The 18,501-nt window shown below is 44.4% G+C and overlaps 1 protein-coding gene across 1 annotated transcript; it reads left to right on the top strand.

The window, feature by feature from the left end:
• The first annotated feature begins 3,791 nt into the window (after nt 1-3,791).
• cdkn1cb (cyclin dependent kinase inhibitor 1Cb) lies at nt 3,792-6,171 on the top strand. Its single transcript, XM_056416369.1, has 3 exons — nt 3,792-4,553; nt 4,725-4,842; nt 5,375-6,171. Exons 1-2 carry the CDS (start codon nt 4,010-4,012, stop codon nt 4,838-4,840), a joined length of 660 nt encoding a protein of 219 aa, XP_056272344.1. The 5' UTR covers nt 3,792-4,009; the 3' UTR covers nt 4,841-4,842; nt 5,375-6,171.
• Nucleotides 6,172-18,501: the final 12,330 nt, after the last annotated feature.

The raw sequence follows: 18,501 nt of genomic DNA, 5'->3' as shown, positions 1-18,501 counted from the left end.
TTCTTAAATACGGATGAATTAAAAAAAAGTGGCTCCAGCAAAAAGGGCACTTTACTCATCCAGGGCAAAAGGGCTGGTGCTTGAGCACCACTAGGGCTCTATCTGTGCACGTGCCTGTATAAAGGTGTTTAAAAATGTTAGTTAGAAAGAAGGTTTGACTTCATAACATTATATTTCCTCCAAAAAAATGCATAACTCTTGGTTAATTCATATTTCTTAGCAAAGTAACAATTAAAAGAGGCTTTTTCTGTTCTACTTTTATACTATACTCCTACAGTAAACACATTTTTAAACCATTAAAATCCACAAAGCTCAATAAAATGACTTGCTGCTGGTACTGCACACGTTATTAAATTACACGTGCATTGAATCCACTGTTTTTATCGCTTTATAATCCACACACGTGTGTGTGGGTTATTATAAGACATTAGAAATGTCACCACCTACATTGTGTATGTATGTGTGTGTGTGTGTGTGTGTGTGTGTGTGTGTATTCTGTAAATAATATCTGTTTTTTCTTTCAGCTCAACTGAAGTTTCATCAAACCGGAAGACAAAACGAAACAATCACACATTTGTTTACAGCTCTTTGCAGCAGAAAAAAAGACACGTGCATAATTTGGCGTGGAGTGGATAATTAGCGGCTAACTCACGCAGCAAATCACTCCGACTGGGCGTGTCCAACGACGGGCAACTTCAAGCTTAAGGGCAGCACGCGGGGACGGCTGCTGTGTGGGGGTAGCATGTGGTCGACGGGGTCAGATTACATTTCATCCTCCTTCTGCAGGCGGCCTGTGGTGAGGCCTGCAGCCCCTCTTTAACATCAAAGGGATGAGTTTCTTCAGGTGGGGGGGGGGGGGGGGGGGTATAGCACTGGAAATGGCTTTCACAAACACACACACACACACACACACACACACACACACACACACACACACACACACACACACACACACACACACACACACACACACACACACACACACACACACGCGCGCACATTCAACCACGGCAGCACTACTTGCCCTAAAGTTATCTGTGTGTGTTTTGACGTCAGGCCTAGATTAGAATATTAAGACTTCAATTTCAGAAGAAATGTCTTCATTTTTGCGGGAACAAAACATCAAATTGAATTGGAAGAAGCACGGTTCAATGATAACTCCAGTTGAGAGCTTCAACAGAACGCCTTGCCGCAGCACATTCGGACGTCTCGAACATCACCTTCAAATAAATTCTGTCCAAACTTGTTTTTTGGTCTCCGTCTGCTGTCGTTATTAGAGTCTGGAGAGCCTGGATCTTTTTTTTTTTAACTTTGCATTTAGCCCTCCGGGTGTGTCAAAGAGCAAGTTTGCAGTTGAGGTATGTGTGTGTGTCTGTGTCTGTGTGTGTGTGTGTGTGTGTGTGTGTGTGTTTAGAGATAAAAGAATCATACTGCTGCATTTTTCGGAGAGAATCCCACTAGTTGTCTGATGAAAAGCTGAGAGATTAACCTCCCTTTGAAAGAGCACCAGCCTACAGAAGTTCTCTCTGCATTATAACGGCCTTTTTAAAACACGACGTGATCATATCTGTTTGAGGAGGGCGTGCGCCCCGAGGAACAGGAGGACTTCTCCAACCTGTCAAAGTAAATCTGGGACCGGTTTTAAACTGAGTTAATGAGATCTTCACAGGGTTTCATGTCAGAACAAAAGCACTCTTGTGATCCGACACGATGAACTTGAGGTTCTGTAAATCCTCATGATATCCTCGCAATACACCGTTTTGATTAAAAGGAATATGAATGAGATCATAGTGGGCAACTTTAATTAATAATGTGTGAGATACAATTTTCTCTCTCTGCATACATATACTGTAAAAAAAATAATAATAGGCAACCGTATATCTTATCATGCCTCCTACCTCATTTATAACTGTATAACTTCTACTGCCACCTTCACCTGTACTTCACCTGCACTTTACATATATCTATATCACATCTGCACGAACCACCATTATTGCTGCTCATGTTACTCTTCATACTGTATATATCCTATTTATTTATATTACCATTTTTGCACATACTCTGCACTCTTCTGCTTTGCACTTCTGGTTAGATGCTAACTGTACTTCGTTGCCCCAGTATTTGTACTCTGTGTAATGACAATAAAGTTGAATCTAATCTAATCTAATCCAACATGGGTGCGTACCTTTTTTCGCCGCTAGAGGGAGCCAACCAACAAGACATAGAGATTCCTGCCTGCTTTGATCACAGAGGGAATGTTTCAATAATTATGTCTTTATCGTGATCTTCCACGATAACCAAATAGCCTCCACATTATTGTCCGATCTCACACATCGTTTTTTCCAATTCAATCAAAAAAAGCACTAATTTTGTATCTATTGTTTTGCTCAGGTGCTGCTCACAAGTTAATGGTGGAGTCATCTGCAATGTCGCAATAGCTGCATGTCACATGTCCAGCCCGCGGGACCGAGCATCACGTGGTGCTAGAGGGGACATCACTTGAAGAGCACCTGACCTTCACAGGAACAAGTGAATCATTGTTGCCGCGGACAGTGACACCTTTGGCGCTTTAAAAAGCACGTGACCGCTCTCGCGTGTCAAAATGTGACATCTCAAGTGTCACGAGATAGTTGCCTGTGAACGGCGTGTCGTTGAGTTGTTGAGCTGTTGAGCTCACTCGTTCTCGGGCTGCGTTTTTGCACGTGTGAAAAAGTTCATGGTGCAGTACCGCGTTTACGCCACTGCGGGTCGCTGTGCACCTATTGTCCTCTGATGAGGCGTGTCTGGCTGACTGGATCTACACACTGGAGACCATGCAGACCATTATACGTCGCATTGTTCTTATTTTAAGGGAAATGTATGGGAGGCGTATTACACATCACCAATAACTATATATATATTGTGCATGATCAATACTGAATGATCGATTGCCACCAATCGATGTTTATTTATCCGATTTACGCGACAACAAAAACACGCACGTACACATCAGCGGTGACAGGCGGATTGCCTGCAGATTTTTGGGCAAGAAAACCTTCACTTTTAAAATTATAATTCCCCATTTGACGAACAAATATATAAAGTGGTGCGATCAGTAAGGAAAACAAGTAATTTTCTTCTGAATTTGCAGAAGAAGAAGAAGCTCATGTTGTGATGAGAGAGAGAGAGAGCGAGAGAGAGAGGGAGAGAAGAGGGGGTTGTGTGTTGGGACTTGTCGGCGACGTGAAGAGGTGAATCCCGGACAGCGAACTTTTTCCTTTCAGTTGTTTATATTATTTTGGCATATCAAAAATATGAAAAAGAAAAAATGGTTGTGATTTTTCAAAGTGGTTAAACAACTGCTGAGTGTTTTCATGTAACGTGAGATGACCATTGATCTCCTGTTGGTCCATTTATCGAACGCGCAACACCGCAGCGCGGAAGGAGAAGGAGGAAGAATAAAATCCGATAATCGATGCACAACCAGCAGCTGCTTAAGTAAATACTCCCCCCCCCCCCCAAAAGAAGGTGATTCCCCTTCCCTCCTCCACCCCACAAAAAAATGTGCTCCATCAGTTTGACGCTGACATCGAGTCCGCTTCAGCGTTGTCAAGAGGGTTGACTCTCCGGGAGGAACAAACCAAATCGCTGCGCTCCGCTCGGCGCACAGCCAAGTGGGCACCAGGGGCCGACGGGAAATCGGGGGGGGGGGGGGGGGGGGGGTTGGCGGGTGCGCTCTGGAACAGGGTCGGACTTACGGCAGCCAATCAGGAGGTCTCCTGAGGTGGCTACGCTGACAGAGGAGTTGTCCGTCGGTTATATACTCCACGTCTCACCGAGAAGGTACATTTAAACCCAAATCTGTGGCGGAGACGAGAGTGGAGAAAGAGACGCGCACTTAAATGCACAACAACAACAACAGCAGCAGCAGCAGCCGATACTCTCTCATCGGGGATCGATCGGCCAAATAGGGCGTCCTTTATTCGGTGATTTGTGGCGTTTTTGTTGGCAAGATTATTTTTTTCTGGAGATGTCCAACGTCCAGTTATCGTGCAGCGCGCTGGAGAGGCTGGTGGCCAGGAGGACCTTCCCTCTCCACAAACGCACCAGCGTCTGCCGCAACCTCTTCGGACCGGTGGATCACGACGACCTGAGCCGGGAGATGAAAGACAAGCTGAGTGAGATTTCCGAACGGGACCAGCAGAGATGGAACTTTAATTTCGAGGCCAACACCCCGCTGGTTGGGGATTATGAGTGGGAAGAGGTGCCCGTGGATACGACCCCGGGTTTTTATAAGGACTCTGTACAGAACGGCAGGAGCAGGGCGGCCGAGGAGGCGCCCGGAAAGCAGAGGCCCCTCTCGGACTCGGTGTCCTCCGAGAGCCCCGATATGGATGTACTGGAGCGGCTGGCCGTGCCCGAGAGCAGCAGCAGCAGCGCTCCGTGCCCGGCGGAGGTGAACCAGGAGAACCGCGCGGAGGAGCTCAACTCAGGGAGGCCGGCTCACAGACAGACTCCGTGTGTGAGACGCAAGAGGACGGCCGCGACAGACAACAACAACACGCACATCACAGGTAAATGGCATGCGACCCTTTAAGAGGAAAAAGCGCACCGCCCTTTGGATGTGTGCGCTCTTGGCTTCTGCGCTCGTGTAACCACATCATGGGCTCTTCTCCTCCTCATGTGGATTTTTGGTTTTTTTTTGTGTGGGTATGTGTACTAATTTTTCTTCTTCTTTCTCACAGACTTCTTCGTGAAACGAAAGAGGGCCGCTGATAAAAAATCTAATGATATGAGCGCGTGCCACCACTCCAAGTCTCCGATCCCGCTGGAACAAACTCCGCGAAAGAGGATTCGTTGAAGGTATGTGTCGTATTTTTATTTGTTATTAACTGTAAAAAAAAAAATCGGGTTTATCATCGTTAAAAATCGTGTCTAAAATATGACACTTCAAAACGGATCAAACTGTTATTACTAAGAGGTGCGTATAAGGTCACTGATTATAATCCGTTATTTAAGTGTTTCTTCCCCCCCTGCGTTAAAATGATTTCGTGAGCCCAGAAATAATGACAAAAATGTAAAAAAATAAAAACGCAGGCAGTCTTATCAGAGAGGGGGTGGGGTGAGGAGGGGGGGGGGGTGCGGTGGCGAAATCGCAGTAGTAGTGATAGTAGTAGCTGTAGTAACACCCCGTGGGTGGGGGAGGGGGGACGTGCGTCACGAAGTGGCGGGAAAAAAAGGGCTCTGGTAAAAAGGGTGACGCCCTCCGCCGGGGTTACATCTCCGGTTTCCTCGGAGAGCTGACTCGCGTTTTTCTCCGGAACGACTGGTTTTTCATCAAGAAAAAAAGACAACAAACTAACCGTGCTTCACTTTTTGTTTGTTTCTCCTTCAGGTGTTTCTTTTTGGTGGTTTTCTTTTGCACTATTCGCCTGCGCATTTTTTGTTTTTTTTGGAGCATCAAGACGAGGATGTTTTCTTCCTGCTTCTTCTTGGAGGAGAACACGGGGGTCGGTTTGCGGGAGGTAAAGAAGCCCGACCGGCACCGGTTTGTTTCGGCTCGACGCGCAGCCCGAACTACCGGAGCAGACTCTCAGGACTGAACGGTTTGGAGGAGGAAGGAGGGAGGAGGAGGAGAGGAGAGAGAGAGAGAGGACATTTCGACCGAATGACTTCTATCCAGTACAAATGTAGCATCCATTGTTGCTTTTGCATACAGCCACTCGACAGTGTTAAATGTTTTAACATCTGTGCAATCCTAAATTACTTTAAAAAAAAAGAATTGTCTACACTGGCCAAAAGTGTACAGCTTTATAGAGACAATAGCCTATAATTGTTTATTTCTGTTCCGTTATGATTATTTTCTTCTGTATATGTATATTTTTAAGTCTATTCTAACTTATAATTTATTTATGTTTCTTTTATATTTGTTAAATGCCTTGTTGGTTTAGCCAGAGGGCACGCTTTTTATTATTATTATTATTTTATTATTATTATTATTATTATTATTTCCCATTTTGTGTTGTGATGTTTTTTTGCAATCATATAGCTTAGTAGTTGACACTTGAAAAAAAAAACATAGGTTTCTTTGTGTTTCTGAGCCGTTATTCTTTCTTTTTTGTGTGCATACAAGTGCCCCATAATTATGTCTTGTAAAAGATGAGAATAAAATATTTTTCACTTCAACTTTAAGCCGAATTTGTTGGTGTGTTTTGTCTGGTTAACTTTATCCTCCGCCCTCCGGGTGTTGTGACACTGGATGTGAGTAAAGGGACATCTGACTTGTGTGTGAGGGTGTGTGTATATCTGTGTGTGTGTGTCAAGTGCTTTTTGTTGTCAGTCAAGAGAAAGGGCATCAGCTGTCATTTAAATACCCCTCCTCATAGGCTGCATCTTAACACTCCTAAATATGATATATCATATTGCACAATAAACACCACCAGAGAATCCACGCGTCTCCGAGGGGGGGATGGGAGGAGGAGGAGGAGGGGGGGTTGCACAGGTACATTACTTTTCATTGAGCTGCCCTTGTATCTGTCTGCCTCTGTGGGCTCGTATACCTTGCGGGGGCAAAACGCATTCAGACGTGCAGCCTCGGGGCCGCACGGCAGCTGCGGGATATAGGCTGGGATTTAAAGGCCCTTTCGCCCCTCTAAAGAAGCAGCAGCTGCCTTTGGATCCCCGCTTTGTCCGCCACGAAGACACCCCCACATCCACCCGCACTCAACAAGCCCTCTAAAGACCCACTCACACACACAGACAGACACACGCACACACACACTCTCACACACACTGTTTACCCCGCCGTGGATACACCGGGCGTGGAGGCCACCTGCCAGAGCTGGAAAAAGGAGAAACTACTAGTCTTTGTAATTGTCCTCTTCTATTGAAACAAACCATTTAACAGGTCATATATTTGCAAGTTTGCCCTTAATTGAAAGAAGAAGCCAAACGGAGCAGCGCGTCTGAATGCGCGCGCCCCTCCTGACAGTGGACCGTGCAGCATCCGCATGCGCAACAACAACAACAACAACAACAAAAAGGCATATTTCATAATTCTGTCTTATTCCTATACGCTTTCTACACATGTTTGACTCGCTTTGACTATGTGACATTAATGTTGTGATGAAAATGGAGACTTTTGATGGCAATGGGGTGACTTTGTCGTCTCCATGCAGCCATAAGCTCTGACGGGCTTGTTCTGATTCCCAACACAAAGCGCTTTGCGGCTCCATTCTTTCCTTTTTGTTGCCATATGGCAAATCCATGTAGACATAGCCAAGACCTATTCAGTCAGCCTCAGAATGTCCTGCATCAGAGAACAAAGGACACTTTGTCTGGCCGCTCTATTGATACGAATGGGGCAAAAAAAATAAAAAAATATTATAATTAATCTATGGCTATATCCAGCTAATTAACGCCCATATGCCCACGGAGGGAGCGGAGAGGCCATTGAGTGTAGTTTTAAATTCTCAATAGTTTACATGTTAAAGACAACAGCTGTTCGTGTGTTACTTTAATGAAGTCCCCGCTATGTTGGATACTGGACACATTCGAGGGCTCAAGTCCCCCCCCCCCCCCCACACACACACACACCCCACCCCCTCAGAGTTAAAGGGGTCATCTGGCTTTATTTGTCTCTACAGCTGTGCAACTATATACAATTTGCCCCAATAAATAGAACTTTAAATTTGCATTCGGGCTCTCAAAAAAAAAGAAGGTATATTGAATTGGAGGCATTGCAGCAGAGGTCACAGGTTGAGGCCTGACATTCAACTCAGCTAAGCTTCTTTAAACAGAAGGAGAACAATTATACATATTGTGTGTTCAGCACATCATTTTGTGTAATAATCTGACTGTCATGCATAATAAAGGTTATTTGTCTATTTGAATATGAGCTTCTATACGCCGAGGCTGTTATTATTGTATACCCTGATGGATGGAATATGTTGCATGACAATTATAACTCAATTCAGCCGTGCTTGCTGTATGTATGATGGGCATAAAGGAAAGAGATGACAGCTAACATATAGACCTCATTAACAAGCCCACTGCAATAGAATATAATTAAACAACCAGCTGCTGATGAGAATCAGCCTCGTGAACCCATCTGACCTCTAACTCAGTTTCATGTGTCTCAGTCATCATTAAAACCATTTAAAATGTAATTTACTTTGATCAGTATTATAAATATATATAGAAAAGAAGAATATATGTATCTATATAGGCTGTGAAATGTATAGTATAAAATATGATTTCTTCATTGAGTAGACCTTTTAATCTGATCATCCTGAAAAAGAAATAACAGATGATAGTGAATATTAATAACCATTTATTTCGTTAAAAGAACACTCCTTTATATCCGGACATCGTTTTATTTCAATTAAATCCAATTTAAATATACACTACAAGTTATGCTGTATTCCGTTTTTATATTCTATCATCTACTCTGAAACTGAGGGATAGAAACGTCCATATGGGAATGAATAAATATCATAAATATGAATAAATTCGATCTGTTTTCATCACAGGAATAAAAGAGGTGATGAGTTAAGTTAAATAAATAAAATGGATCTTAAAAATGAATCAAATGAAGTCACAGTGTAGCCTATACTTGGCTTTGCGGAGCTTTTTATTTTTTATATTTCTGAATCACGTTAAGCCTCGCACGCAGTCACTGCTTCCTCAAAAATATGCATTGCTCCTTTATGGAAAGTGGCGCATTGCTTTGACACACACACACACACACACACACACACACACACACACACACACACACACACACACACACACACACACACACACACACACACACACACACACACACACACACACACACACACACACACACACACACCGGCTTTCGGTGCTGCAGATGTAACGACTATGTAATTTCGGAGATTGCAGAGAGAGAGAAAAAAACCCGCTTTTTTCCTCTCAAAACCAACAATTAAAGGGACAGTGTGCAGAGTCTGCAATTAAATATAGAAAGGAGGAAAATCAGCCAAGAGGGAATTAGCATTTTCCATGACCATCTGGCATCGGCGCAGGCGACGGGGAACAAAGGCGAGCTGGATGGAGAGGAGAGGCGAGTGTGCCATCGCATTGACCTGCAAATGAGGCTTTGTCACCGAGTTAAAGCTCCCTGACCCCCTTTCCCCCCCTCGCCAACAACCCCCCCCCCCCCAAAAGTCTTCTTTTTTTTGTAACCTATAGCGTAACAAACCTGGGGCCTCGATTCAGGTCTGAGTGTGTTTAGGAGCTGCGGATCAAAACAATTATTGAAAAAGAGCAAACAAGATCGTCCTGCATTGTCTTGGTTCACATCAAACCTGTTTCCGATTTACATTCCAGAGATTTTCTCAAATAAAAGGTTATTTAATCAAAACCACGGCTGAAGCTGATTATTTCTCATCGCTCTATATGATCTTTAATTGTTTTGAGGAATAACATAACGCAAATGACTGAAAGTCAAAGGGATTGCGGGTATCTCAAGTCGCTGGCCTTTGACCTCTCTACTTTACGCATCAAAAGGCCTCTTTTGGGCTTTTCTTTGAGGCTTTCCTCGCACCCGCCCGTAGCTTTCGATTTAACGTCACTGTTCATGAACATCACGGAGGAACCGTCACGTGCGTCTCCCCCTCGGTTGGCCTTGATGCTCGCGCCCTTCAGGGATCTCCAGGGCAGTGACTTGAAAGTGTGTGAGTGTGTGTGTGCAGAGGGTGTTTTTGTAGGAGGGTTGGGGGTTGTTTGTTGGATTGGTGAACACCTGGGACCCCCCCCCCCCTTATCCCCCTCCTCTACACTGAAATGGGCAGGAGGCCCAAGTGTTTGCATAAAGGTGATTGTATCCGGAGGAGGGATCTGCTATCTCTTTCACTCTCTCTCTCTCGACCTCTCTCTCTCTCTTTGTTGTGTATCTCTCTCTCTCTTCTCTCTCTCTCTCTCTCTCCCTCTCTCGCTCCCTCTCTATGAATATGTCAAATATTCGTAATATCGTGCACGAGGAGCAATCCGTATACAACGAAGCACGAGAAGAGCCCCATGTTATAGACATAGTAGCTCACCTTATTTTTTTGTTTTGGCCTCTTCTATAGAAGCAGACGTGCCCCAATGTATTTCTTTTTTCTCCTCCTCCTCCTCCCTCCTCCTCCCTCCTCCCGGAGCCCTTTTCTCTTGACATCCACTCAGTATTCATGCCTGTGGTTAACAAAGAGCACGGCTCAATCCACGCAGGAGGCGCTGTGACAGGGAACTCGTGGCAGCTTTTCAAATATCTTCTTTCTGTCTCCTCCTTTTTTCTTATTCTTCTTTGCATCGACTTTGGTCTCGGTTGGGGGGGGGGGGCTCAATCTCTAATTCACTTTGCTCTCCGCACGCATCAAGGGGATCGGGTTTAACAACTGGCCAGAAGAGCAGCAGCAGATCCTTTACAGTGTTTCACAACGTGACGCAACCAGCAGCTTAACGTCTCAATACGGTAGAGAGCAGACATCCGGCTTCTGTCAGGATATTCATTTTAAATGCGTTTTAAAAAAAACCTTTGCTGTTCTGTTTTTATAAATGCAGGACATTTTAATAAAAAATCATTTGCAAATTTGTTCCTCGCAATTTGCGCATGTTATTATATAGTTATAACGCCTTTATAATCTTTTGACCCAGCTGCTCTTTTCGTTTCAGCAGCAGTATATAGATTGAGGATTATGTGGGTTTTGCATTTTGGGAGTATTATTGACCTGCATATTTGGAGAGATCGATGCGCGCACACTGCAAAAAATTTAGGTTTTAATATGTGGTCCCATGATCACTAGTGTTGTGTTAAAACAGGTGTATTTTGCATAGTAGGCATATTGATGTGAACATCTCGGCCTCAAAGACATTCATTACATCATAAACAATAGAGGTCATTCTTAAAATGAAATACTAATAAGATTCAACACTTGACTCACTGACTTAAAGGATCGACATTTCTTCCAGTGGAGAGACCATCAATTAAAGGTTCTTCTATTCTGTCGGACAGGCAGCTTTTTCCCGCCTCAGAAGGTGAAAGTCCACGAGGTTCAGAGCAGCTTCAGTTCCATAGTCTCATCCTTTAAAAAAACCAACCCCAGCGTCAAAGGGTTCAAACCGGTTTGTGAAGATTCACCGCGGACGAAATATAACTGGGTTGAGGTCAGAACGACACAGAGTATTGCAGTGTGCTCAGATACTACTAATTTTACACACACACGAGGACGCACACACACGCGCACACACATACACACACAAGCACTTCATACCCGTTCCACACACGAACGCACCAGGTATGTCATTCATAACCTGCCTCAAGCGCGCACACACCTATGCACACGTATGCCACTAAACACACTCAAGTACACTTTGTACACACACAAGCGCTAAGCACACACACACACACACTCACAAACACACCCCCATGACACCCCACCCACACAGACACTGTTGTGCACCGACAGATATGCTAGAGGTTCGGTCATTTATATTTCTTTATCATTTCAGGCTTCCTGATTGTTTCCTGTCATCACACCTGTCTCTATGCTCATCAGTGTCCAGCCCCGCTGATGGTCCCACCTGTACTTGTTTATGTGCTTAAATTCCCCTGTCTTCTGATGTTCCTTGTCAGTTAAATCTGGTCTTTTGCCATGATCAGGTGGGGTTATGTTGTGCTCTTGGCTTTTTGATCCCTCTCGTGGTAGCTTTCATTTATTCACTGGAACCCGAAAAATAAAGTACTATTCTTTATCTCTCTGTCTCCCGAATTGGTACGATTGGGTCCTACTTCCTAAGTGTCTAGATCGTAACGACAGACGTACATTATGGACCCAGCATGGGCCAAAACGCTTCACGCCGCTCACCGATTTGCAGGCGACAACGATTTTTACCATCACAGGAAAAACTGGACAAAAGTCAGCCAGGTATACAAGAGCTGAGAGGACACCAGGCTGAGGTTCAGGAAAAATTATCTACAGGTGCAACAACTGGTTGCCCAAATGAATAATTTTCACTCGGCATAACCAGACTGCTCCTCGGTGACATCATCCACAACTGAGTTGCCTGTCAATACTCAATGACGACCCAGGTCAGAGCTGTTTCCTCCCATTCTGACTGGCTCTTCCGGAGAGATTTTCGGAGACTCTTGGTGCAGAGCCTTTCTGGTACAGTGTGATCTGCATTTTCAACACAACCTTGGCTTTTATCTGAGCATGGTAAAGTAGGCGTTTATTGTGTCTCAGTTCAGGAGGAACTGGCTGGGCTGCACAGAATAGTCTGGGGAACTTTTGAACTATATTTACTCATTGGCGATTTCATAGAGACTATGAGGCGCACTGACCTCCCTTAACCTGCTACGGGCCAGCAGAAGACTGTTCCATCACGTCAGCTCAACGTCAATTGATTGATTATGCCATCGAGTTTCGTACAGCAGCAGCGGACAGCGGATGAGATGTTCCAGCTCGCCCGATAGCGCCTTCATGACGGGACTTTGAACCGATAAGGATCCAGCTGGCTCCACTAGAACACCCGGGATCTGGATCCTCATGCTGTAGCCATCCGGATCGATAACCGTCTTGGAAAGAGAGATATTGATGGGAGCAACCGAGATGTTTCACAGGTTCCTGAATTCAACTCAGCTAAGCTTCTTTAAACAGAAGGAGAACAATTATACATATTGTGTGTTCAGCACATCATTTTGTGTAATAATCTGACTGTCATGCATAATAAAGGTTATTTGTCTATTTGAATATGAGCTTCTATACGCCGAGGCTGTTATTATTGTATACCCTGATGGATGGAATATGTTGCATGACAATTATAACTCAATTCAGCCGTGCTTGCTGTATGTATGATGGGCATAAAGGAAAGAGATGACAGCTAACATATAGACCTCATTAACAAGCCCACTGCAATAGAATATAATTAAACAACCAGCTGCTGATGAGAATCAGCCTCGTGAACCCATCTGACCTCTAACTCAGTTTCATGTGTCTCAGTCATCATTAAAACCATTTAAAATGTAATTTACTTTGATCAGTATTATAAATATATATAGAAAAGAAGAATATATGTATCTATATAGGCTGTGAAATGTATAGTATAAAATATGATTTCTTCATTGAGTAGACCTTTTAATCTGATCATCCTGAAAAGAAATAACAGATGATAGTGAATATTAATAACCATTTATTTCGTTAAAGAACACTCCTTTATATCCGGACATCGTTTATTTCAATTAAATCCAATTTAAATATACACTACAAGTTATGCTGTATTCCGTTTTATATTCTATCATCTACTCTGAAACTGGGGGGGGGGGGGGGGGGGGGGGGGGGGGGGGGGGGGGGGGGGGGGGGGGGGGGGGGGGGGGGGGGAGGGGGGGGGGGGGGGGGGGGGGGGGGGGGGGGGGGGGGGGGGGGGGGGGGGGGGGGGGGGGGGGGGGGGGGGGGGGGGGGGGGGGGGGGGCGGGGGGGGGGGGGGGGGGGGGGGGGGGGGGGGGGGGGGGGGGGGGGGGGGGGGGGGGGGGGGGGGGGGGGGGGGGGGGGGGGGGGGGGGGGGGGGGGGGGGGGGGGGGGGGGTTATAGACATAGTAGCTCACCTTATTTTTTTGTTTTGGCCTCTTCTATAGAAGCAGACGTGCCCCAATGTATTTCTTTTTTCTCCTCCCCTCCCTCCTCCCCCCCCTCCTCCTCCTCCCTCCTCCTCCCTCCTCCCGGAGCCCTTTTCTCTTGACATCCACTCAGTATTCATGCCTGTGGTTAACAAAGAGCACGGCTCAATCCACGCAGGAGGCGCTGTGACAGGGAACTCGTGGCAGCTTTTCAAATATCTTCTTTCTGTCTCCTCCTTTTTTCTTATTCTTCTTTGCATCGACTTTGGTCTCGGTTGGGGGGGGGGGGCTCAATCTCTAATTCACTTTGCTCTCCGCACGCATCAAGGGGATCGGGTTTAACAACTGGCCAGAAGAGCAGCAGCAGATCCTTTACAGTGTTTCACAACGTGACGCAACCAGCAGCTTAACGTCTCAATACGGTAGAGAGCAGACATCCGGCTTCTGTCAGGATATTCATTTTAAATGCGTTTTTAAAAAAACCTTTGCTGTTCTGTTTTTATAAATGCAGGACATTTTAATAAAAAATCATTTGCAAATTTGTTCCTCGCAATTTGCGCATGTTATTATATAGTTATAACGCCTTTATAATCTTTTGACCCAGCTGCTCTTTTCGTTTCAGCAGCAGTATATAGATTGAGGATTATGTGGGTTTTGCATTTTGGGAGTATTATTGACCTGCATATTTGGAGAGATCGATGCGCGCACACTGCAAAAAATTTAGGTTTTAATATGTGGTCCCATGATCACTAGTGTTGTGTTAAAACAGGTGTATTTTGCATAGTAGGCATATTGATGTGAACATCTCGGCCTCAAAGACATTCATTACATCATAAACAATAGAGGTCATTCTTAAAATGAAATACAAATAAGATTCAACACTTGACTCACTGACTTAAAGGATCGACATTTCTTCCAGTGGAGAGACCATCAATTAAAGGTTCTTCTATTCTGTCGGACAGGCAGCTTTTTCCCGCCTCAGAAGGTGAAGAGGTCACGAGGTTCAGAGCAGCTTCGGATTCCTTCGTCCTCATTCCAGCACAAAAAAATAACCCAAACGTCAAAGGGTTCAAACCCGTTTATGAAGATTCACACGGACAAAAATATGACTTCAAGTTAGAGTCAGAGACGACACAGAGTATTGCAGTGTGCTCTGAATGCACACACACAGGCACACACACACACACACACACGAGGACGCACACACACGCGCGCACACACACATACACACACAAACGCATACATACACGTTCACACACACACACATGTACACACACGAGCGCACACACACACAAATGCATACATACACGTTCACGCAAACACACACTCAAGCACGCGCACACACACACGCGCACACACACATACACGTACACGCACGCACACACACCCAAGAGCATGCACACACACGTATACATACACGTATACACACACACACAAACACACTCAAGTACGCACATCCACACACACACAAGCACAAGCACACACACACACACACTCACAAACAAACACGCACATACACCCCCCCACACATAAGCACCCCCACCCCCACACAGACACACACACAAGCACACACGTAGACCCCCACACACCCCCACACACAAACACACACACACGCACACACACACTGATGAATGAAATGGCTGCATATGGTTCTTTTAATCTCATTATAGGTCAAACTGTGTTCTGTTCATAACGTCTATATAGTATAATAAGGTATATATAGTTTAATAAGGTCTATATAGTTTAATCAGGTCTCTATATATATAGTTTAATAAGGTCTATATAGTTTAATAAGGTCTATATAGTATAATAAGGTCTATATAGTATAATAAGGTCTTTATTGTATAATAAGGTCTATATAGTTTAATAAGGTCTATATAGTACAATAAGGTCTATATAGTTCAATAAGGTCTATATGGTTTAATAAGGTCTCTATAGTATAATAAGGTCTTTATAGTATAATAAGGTCTATATAGTTTAATAAGGTCTATATAGTATAATAAGGTCTATATAGTATAATAAGGTCTATATAGTACAATAAGGTCTATATAGTATAATAAGGTCTATATAGTTTAATAAGGTCTATATAGTATAATAAGGTCTATATAGTTTAATAAGGTCTATATAGTATAATAAGGTCTATATAGTATAATAAGATATATATAGTATAATAAGGTCTATATAGTATAATAAGGTATTTATAGTATAATAAGGTCTATATAGAATCAGGATTTGAATCTAAACTCTATCACACTGTACGTGTCTAATAACTTGAAACTGCAATATATTCACAGCCGGTTAAAAGTTATTCACAAAAAGTAAATCCAGTCCTTTTATTACAGCAACGGCTCATCGTTAGTTAAAGAAGTGACACATCAATACGTCAAGCAGCAAAACGTACTGCGGAAGTCAACACGTGTTGCTTCTCCACCTCACTCCGTCAACACTAAACAAACAACATCGGCTGGAGGAGCGGCTCGCTATGTGGCAAGTGTCTGAGCTGGCAGAGCATCCTTGAGAAAGACACTGATTCCTGTTTGATTGATCCTGAGCCGACCCTGAGCTGCAGACACACACAAACACACACACACACGCGCACCAGCAATAGATTGCCATCAACATATGGTGTGTGTGTGTGTGTGTGTGTGTGTCTTTACTCTGCATTCCCACAGAGGACACACACAGTGGTGCTATGGGATTATTGAATGCCTATAACAACATTTATGTCAGGGGAATTTTCAACCCAACAGAAAGTCTATAGGCAACTTTGGTGTCTCATGTTATGTCTTGATATATATATATATATATATGTTTATATATTTATATATATATATATATATATATTTTTTTTATATACATATATATTATATATATAAATTTATATATATATTTATTTATTTATTTTACTCCAGACTTCTGAGTCCATAAAGCAACAAATACAAATACATCAATATATAAAATACAATACGATACGAGATTCTGATTCTACCTTCTTAGTCTTTCTGTTTTGTATATTATATAGAATAATATTGTATTGTATTACAATTATTGACTGAATAAAATACGCAACAATACGCAACAGTTCAGGCCTTTATAATGACATAGAGTAATTTAATTGAGATTTAAATTTCTAGATATAATTCCTCATTGCACAATACGAGTCACATACTTGCACTTGTCCATATGGGAAGTTTGAGCAAGATTCTGAAAGCATCAATAAATGCCACCTAAATCTGATTCATTTTTGCTATATCTCCACTTCGATATTAGATAGCAGCATTTATAACATTTCAAACATCGAAAACATTCTGGCATCAGAACTAAACGATACCATCAAATCAAAGTGTTCAACATTTTGACTCGGTCTACTCTTTCCAGGACAGTCGGCTGGGAGGAAAACCCCGAATTCCGACACTTCGTGAAGCCGACGTCGAAGGACTTAATCCCGTCGTCCGTGACGGGCCGGTGGTCGTGTTGAGACGAGCTGTCCGAGCGGCGACCCCACCGTGACCCCCCCCCCCCCCCCATTCGAGTTCCACACATACTGTACATATCAAAAAGTGCATCGCTTCACTCGGCGAGCGATGGCTTTACAACCGGAGAGCCATACGCCGACTCCGCGGGGTGCGTGGACGCCTCACTGTGGCGGTAATTGGACGGAGAGGAGAGGAGGAGGAGGAGGAGACACAGATAGTTTTTTCTTCTTTTGCGATGACACTTGAGAAATGAGATCTAACTCCATCCCAGCGCCAGTCCTGACAGCCAGAGTCCTCCACCTCCATTCTTATCCGCTCTCCCTTTGTCCCGATTGCTTTCAGCCGCCTCCGATCCAAACCTGTTCCCCTTCACATCGCTCCTCGCAATGGGATGCGGGTCCTCTGTCGAGCGGCTGCTGTCTCTGTTCTATCTGTCCGTCCATCCATCCATCTCCTCCTCCTCCTCCTCCTCCTCTCCGCTCCTCCTCCCACGGCCGGAGAGACGTTTTCTTCTCCTTCAATCATCTTGGCTCATAAAACTCGGGGAGGAGGGCTAGCAGGCGGTGTTTTCAGGGCTGGCTTCACCGCTATGGGTGCGCTGACTCGCACTAATGCCATTCACGCCTCACATTTGCTCGCCAGGTCCCATGAAAAGGGGGAGGGCCACGGCGTGCCTTTATGGGCCGAGGCAACAAAGGGCCATCATTCATCAGGCTGCATCGCACCGGAGGAGCGGCGTTCGGTGTTCATACGGCCAGCCCTCAGCTGCGTGAGTCTGATATATGTAAATATATATATATATATATATATATATATAGCGGAAACTTGCACGATTCGAGAAGTTTGGACGACGCAAAGCTAAAAAAAAAAGATTTCCCGTCGCTTTGTCGATGGAAAAGTTCAATTAGCTCTTTTACGTTTTTGAATTTTTTTCACATCGCATCACGCGTCCGCGTCTGGCGAGCCACGATTAATCGTCACCGTCCCTCGGCTGTTCCTTCACATTAGGGCCCCGAAGGCTTTTTTTTTTCTTTCTCAAAAAAGGCCTGTTGGCAGCTTCTCAACAATACCAAGAATGCCGCAGGGCCTTGTCAGGGCTTTCCTAATTTGTGTGCTGCCGGTTCTGGGGGTTGAATTCAGCCGCCGCTGGCTGCTTGACCCGCTGTATTCTGTTGGCGGATTAGCAACATCTTTTGAGTCTCCGCGCAGGGCAACGCCAATGAGCCGATACACACACAGCCTGCAATTACACAGCAGGAAAGGCCCGCTTAGACACACACATGCAACACACACACACACACACACTCATGTTAATGGATGGTTGGATGGTAAGAGAAGCAGTTGAAGTGGCGGTAGGCCGCTTTGAAGAAGACTTAAGAGACGCAGACTGAAGGGATAAGGGAAACTGTCTCACTGTGTGTTTTG

The sequence above is a fragment of the Pseudoliparis swirei genome, chromosome 6, assembly GCF_029220125.1.
Source record: "Pseudoliparis swirei isolate HS2019 ecotype Mariana Trench chromosome 6, NWPU_hadal_v1, whole genome shotgun sequence".
Classification (NCBI taxonomy): Eukaryota; Metazoa; Chordata; class Actinopteri; order Perciformes; family Liparidae; genus Pseudoliparis; species Pseudoliparis swirei.
Note: the sequence above shows the minus strand (reverse complement) of the source record. Positions and strands in the feature narration are given on the sequence as shown.

Excerpts from the sequence above, each read along its gene's own strand:
- cdkn1cb (XM_056416369.1), top strand. The coding sequence starts at position 4,010 with ATGTCCAACGTCCAGTTATCGTGCAGCGCGCTGGAGAGGCTGGTGGCC. Across the intron at positions 4,554-4,724 it reads CAACAACACGCACATCACAG|ACTTCTTCGTGAAACGAAAG; the intron begins GTAAATGGCATG and ends TCTTTCTCACAG.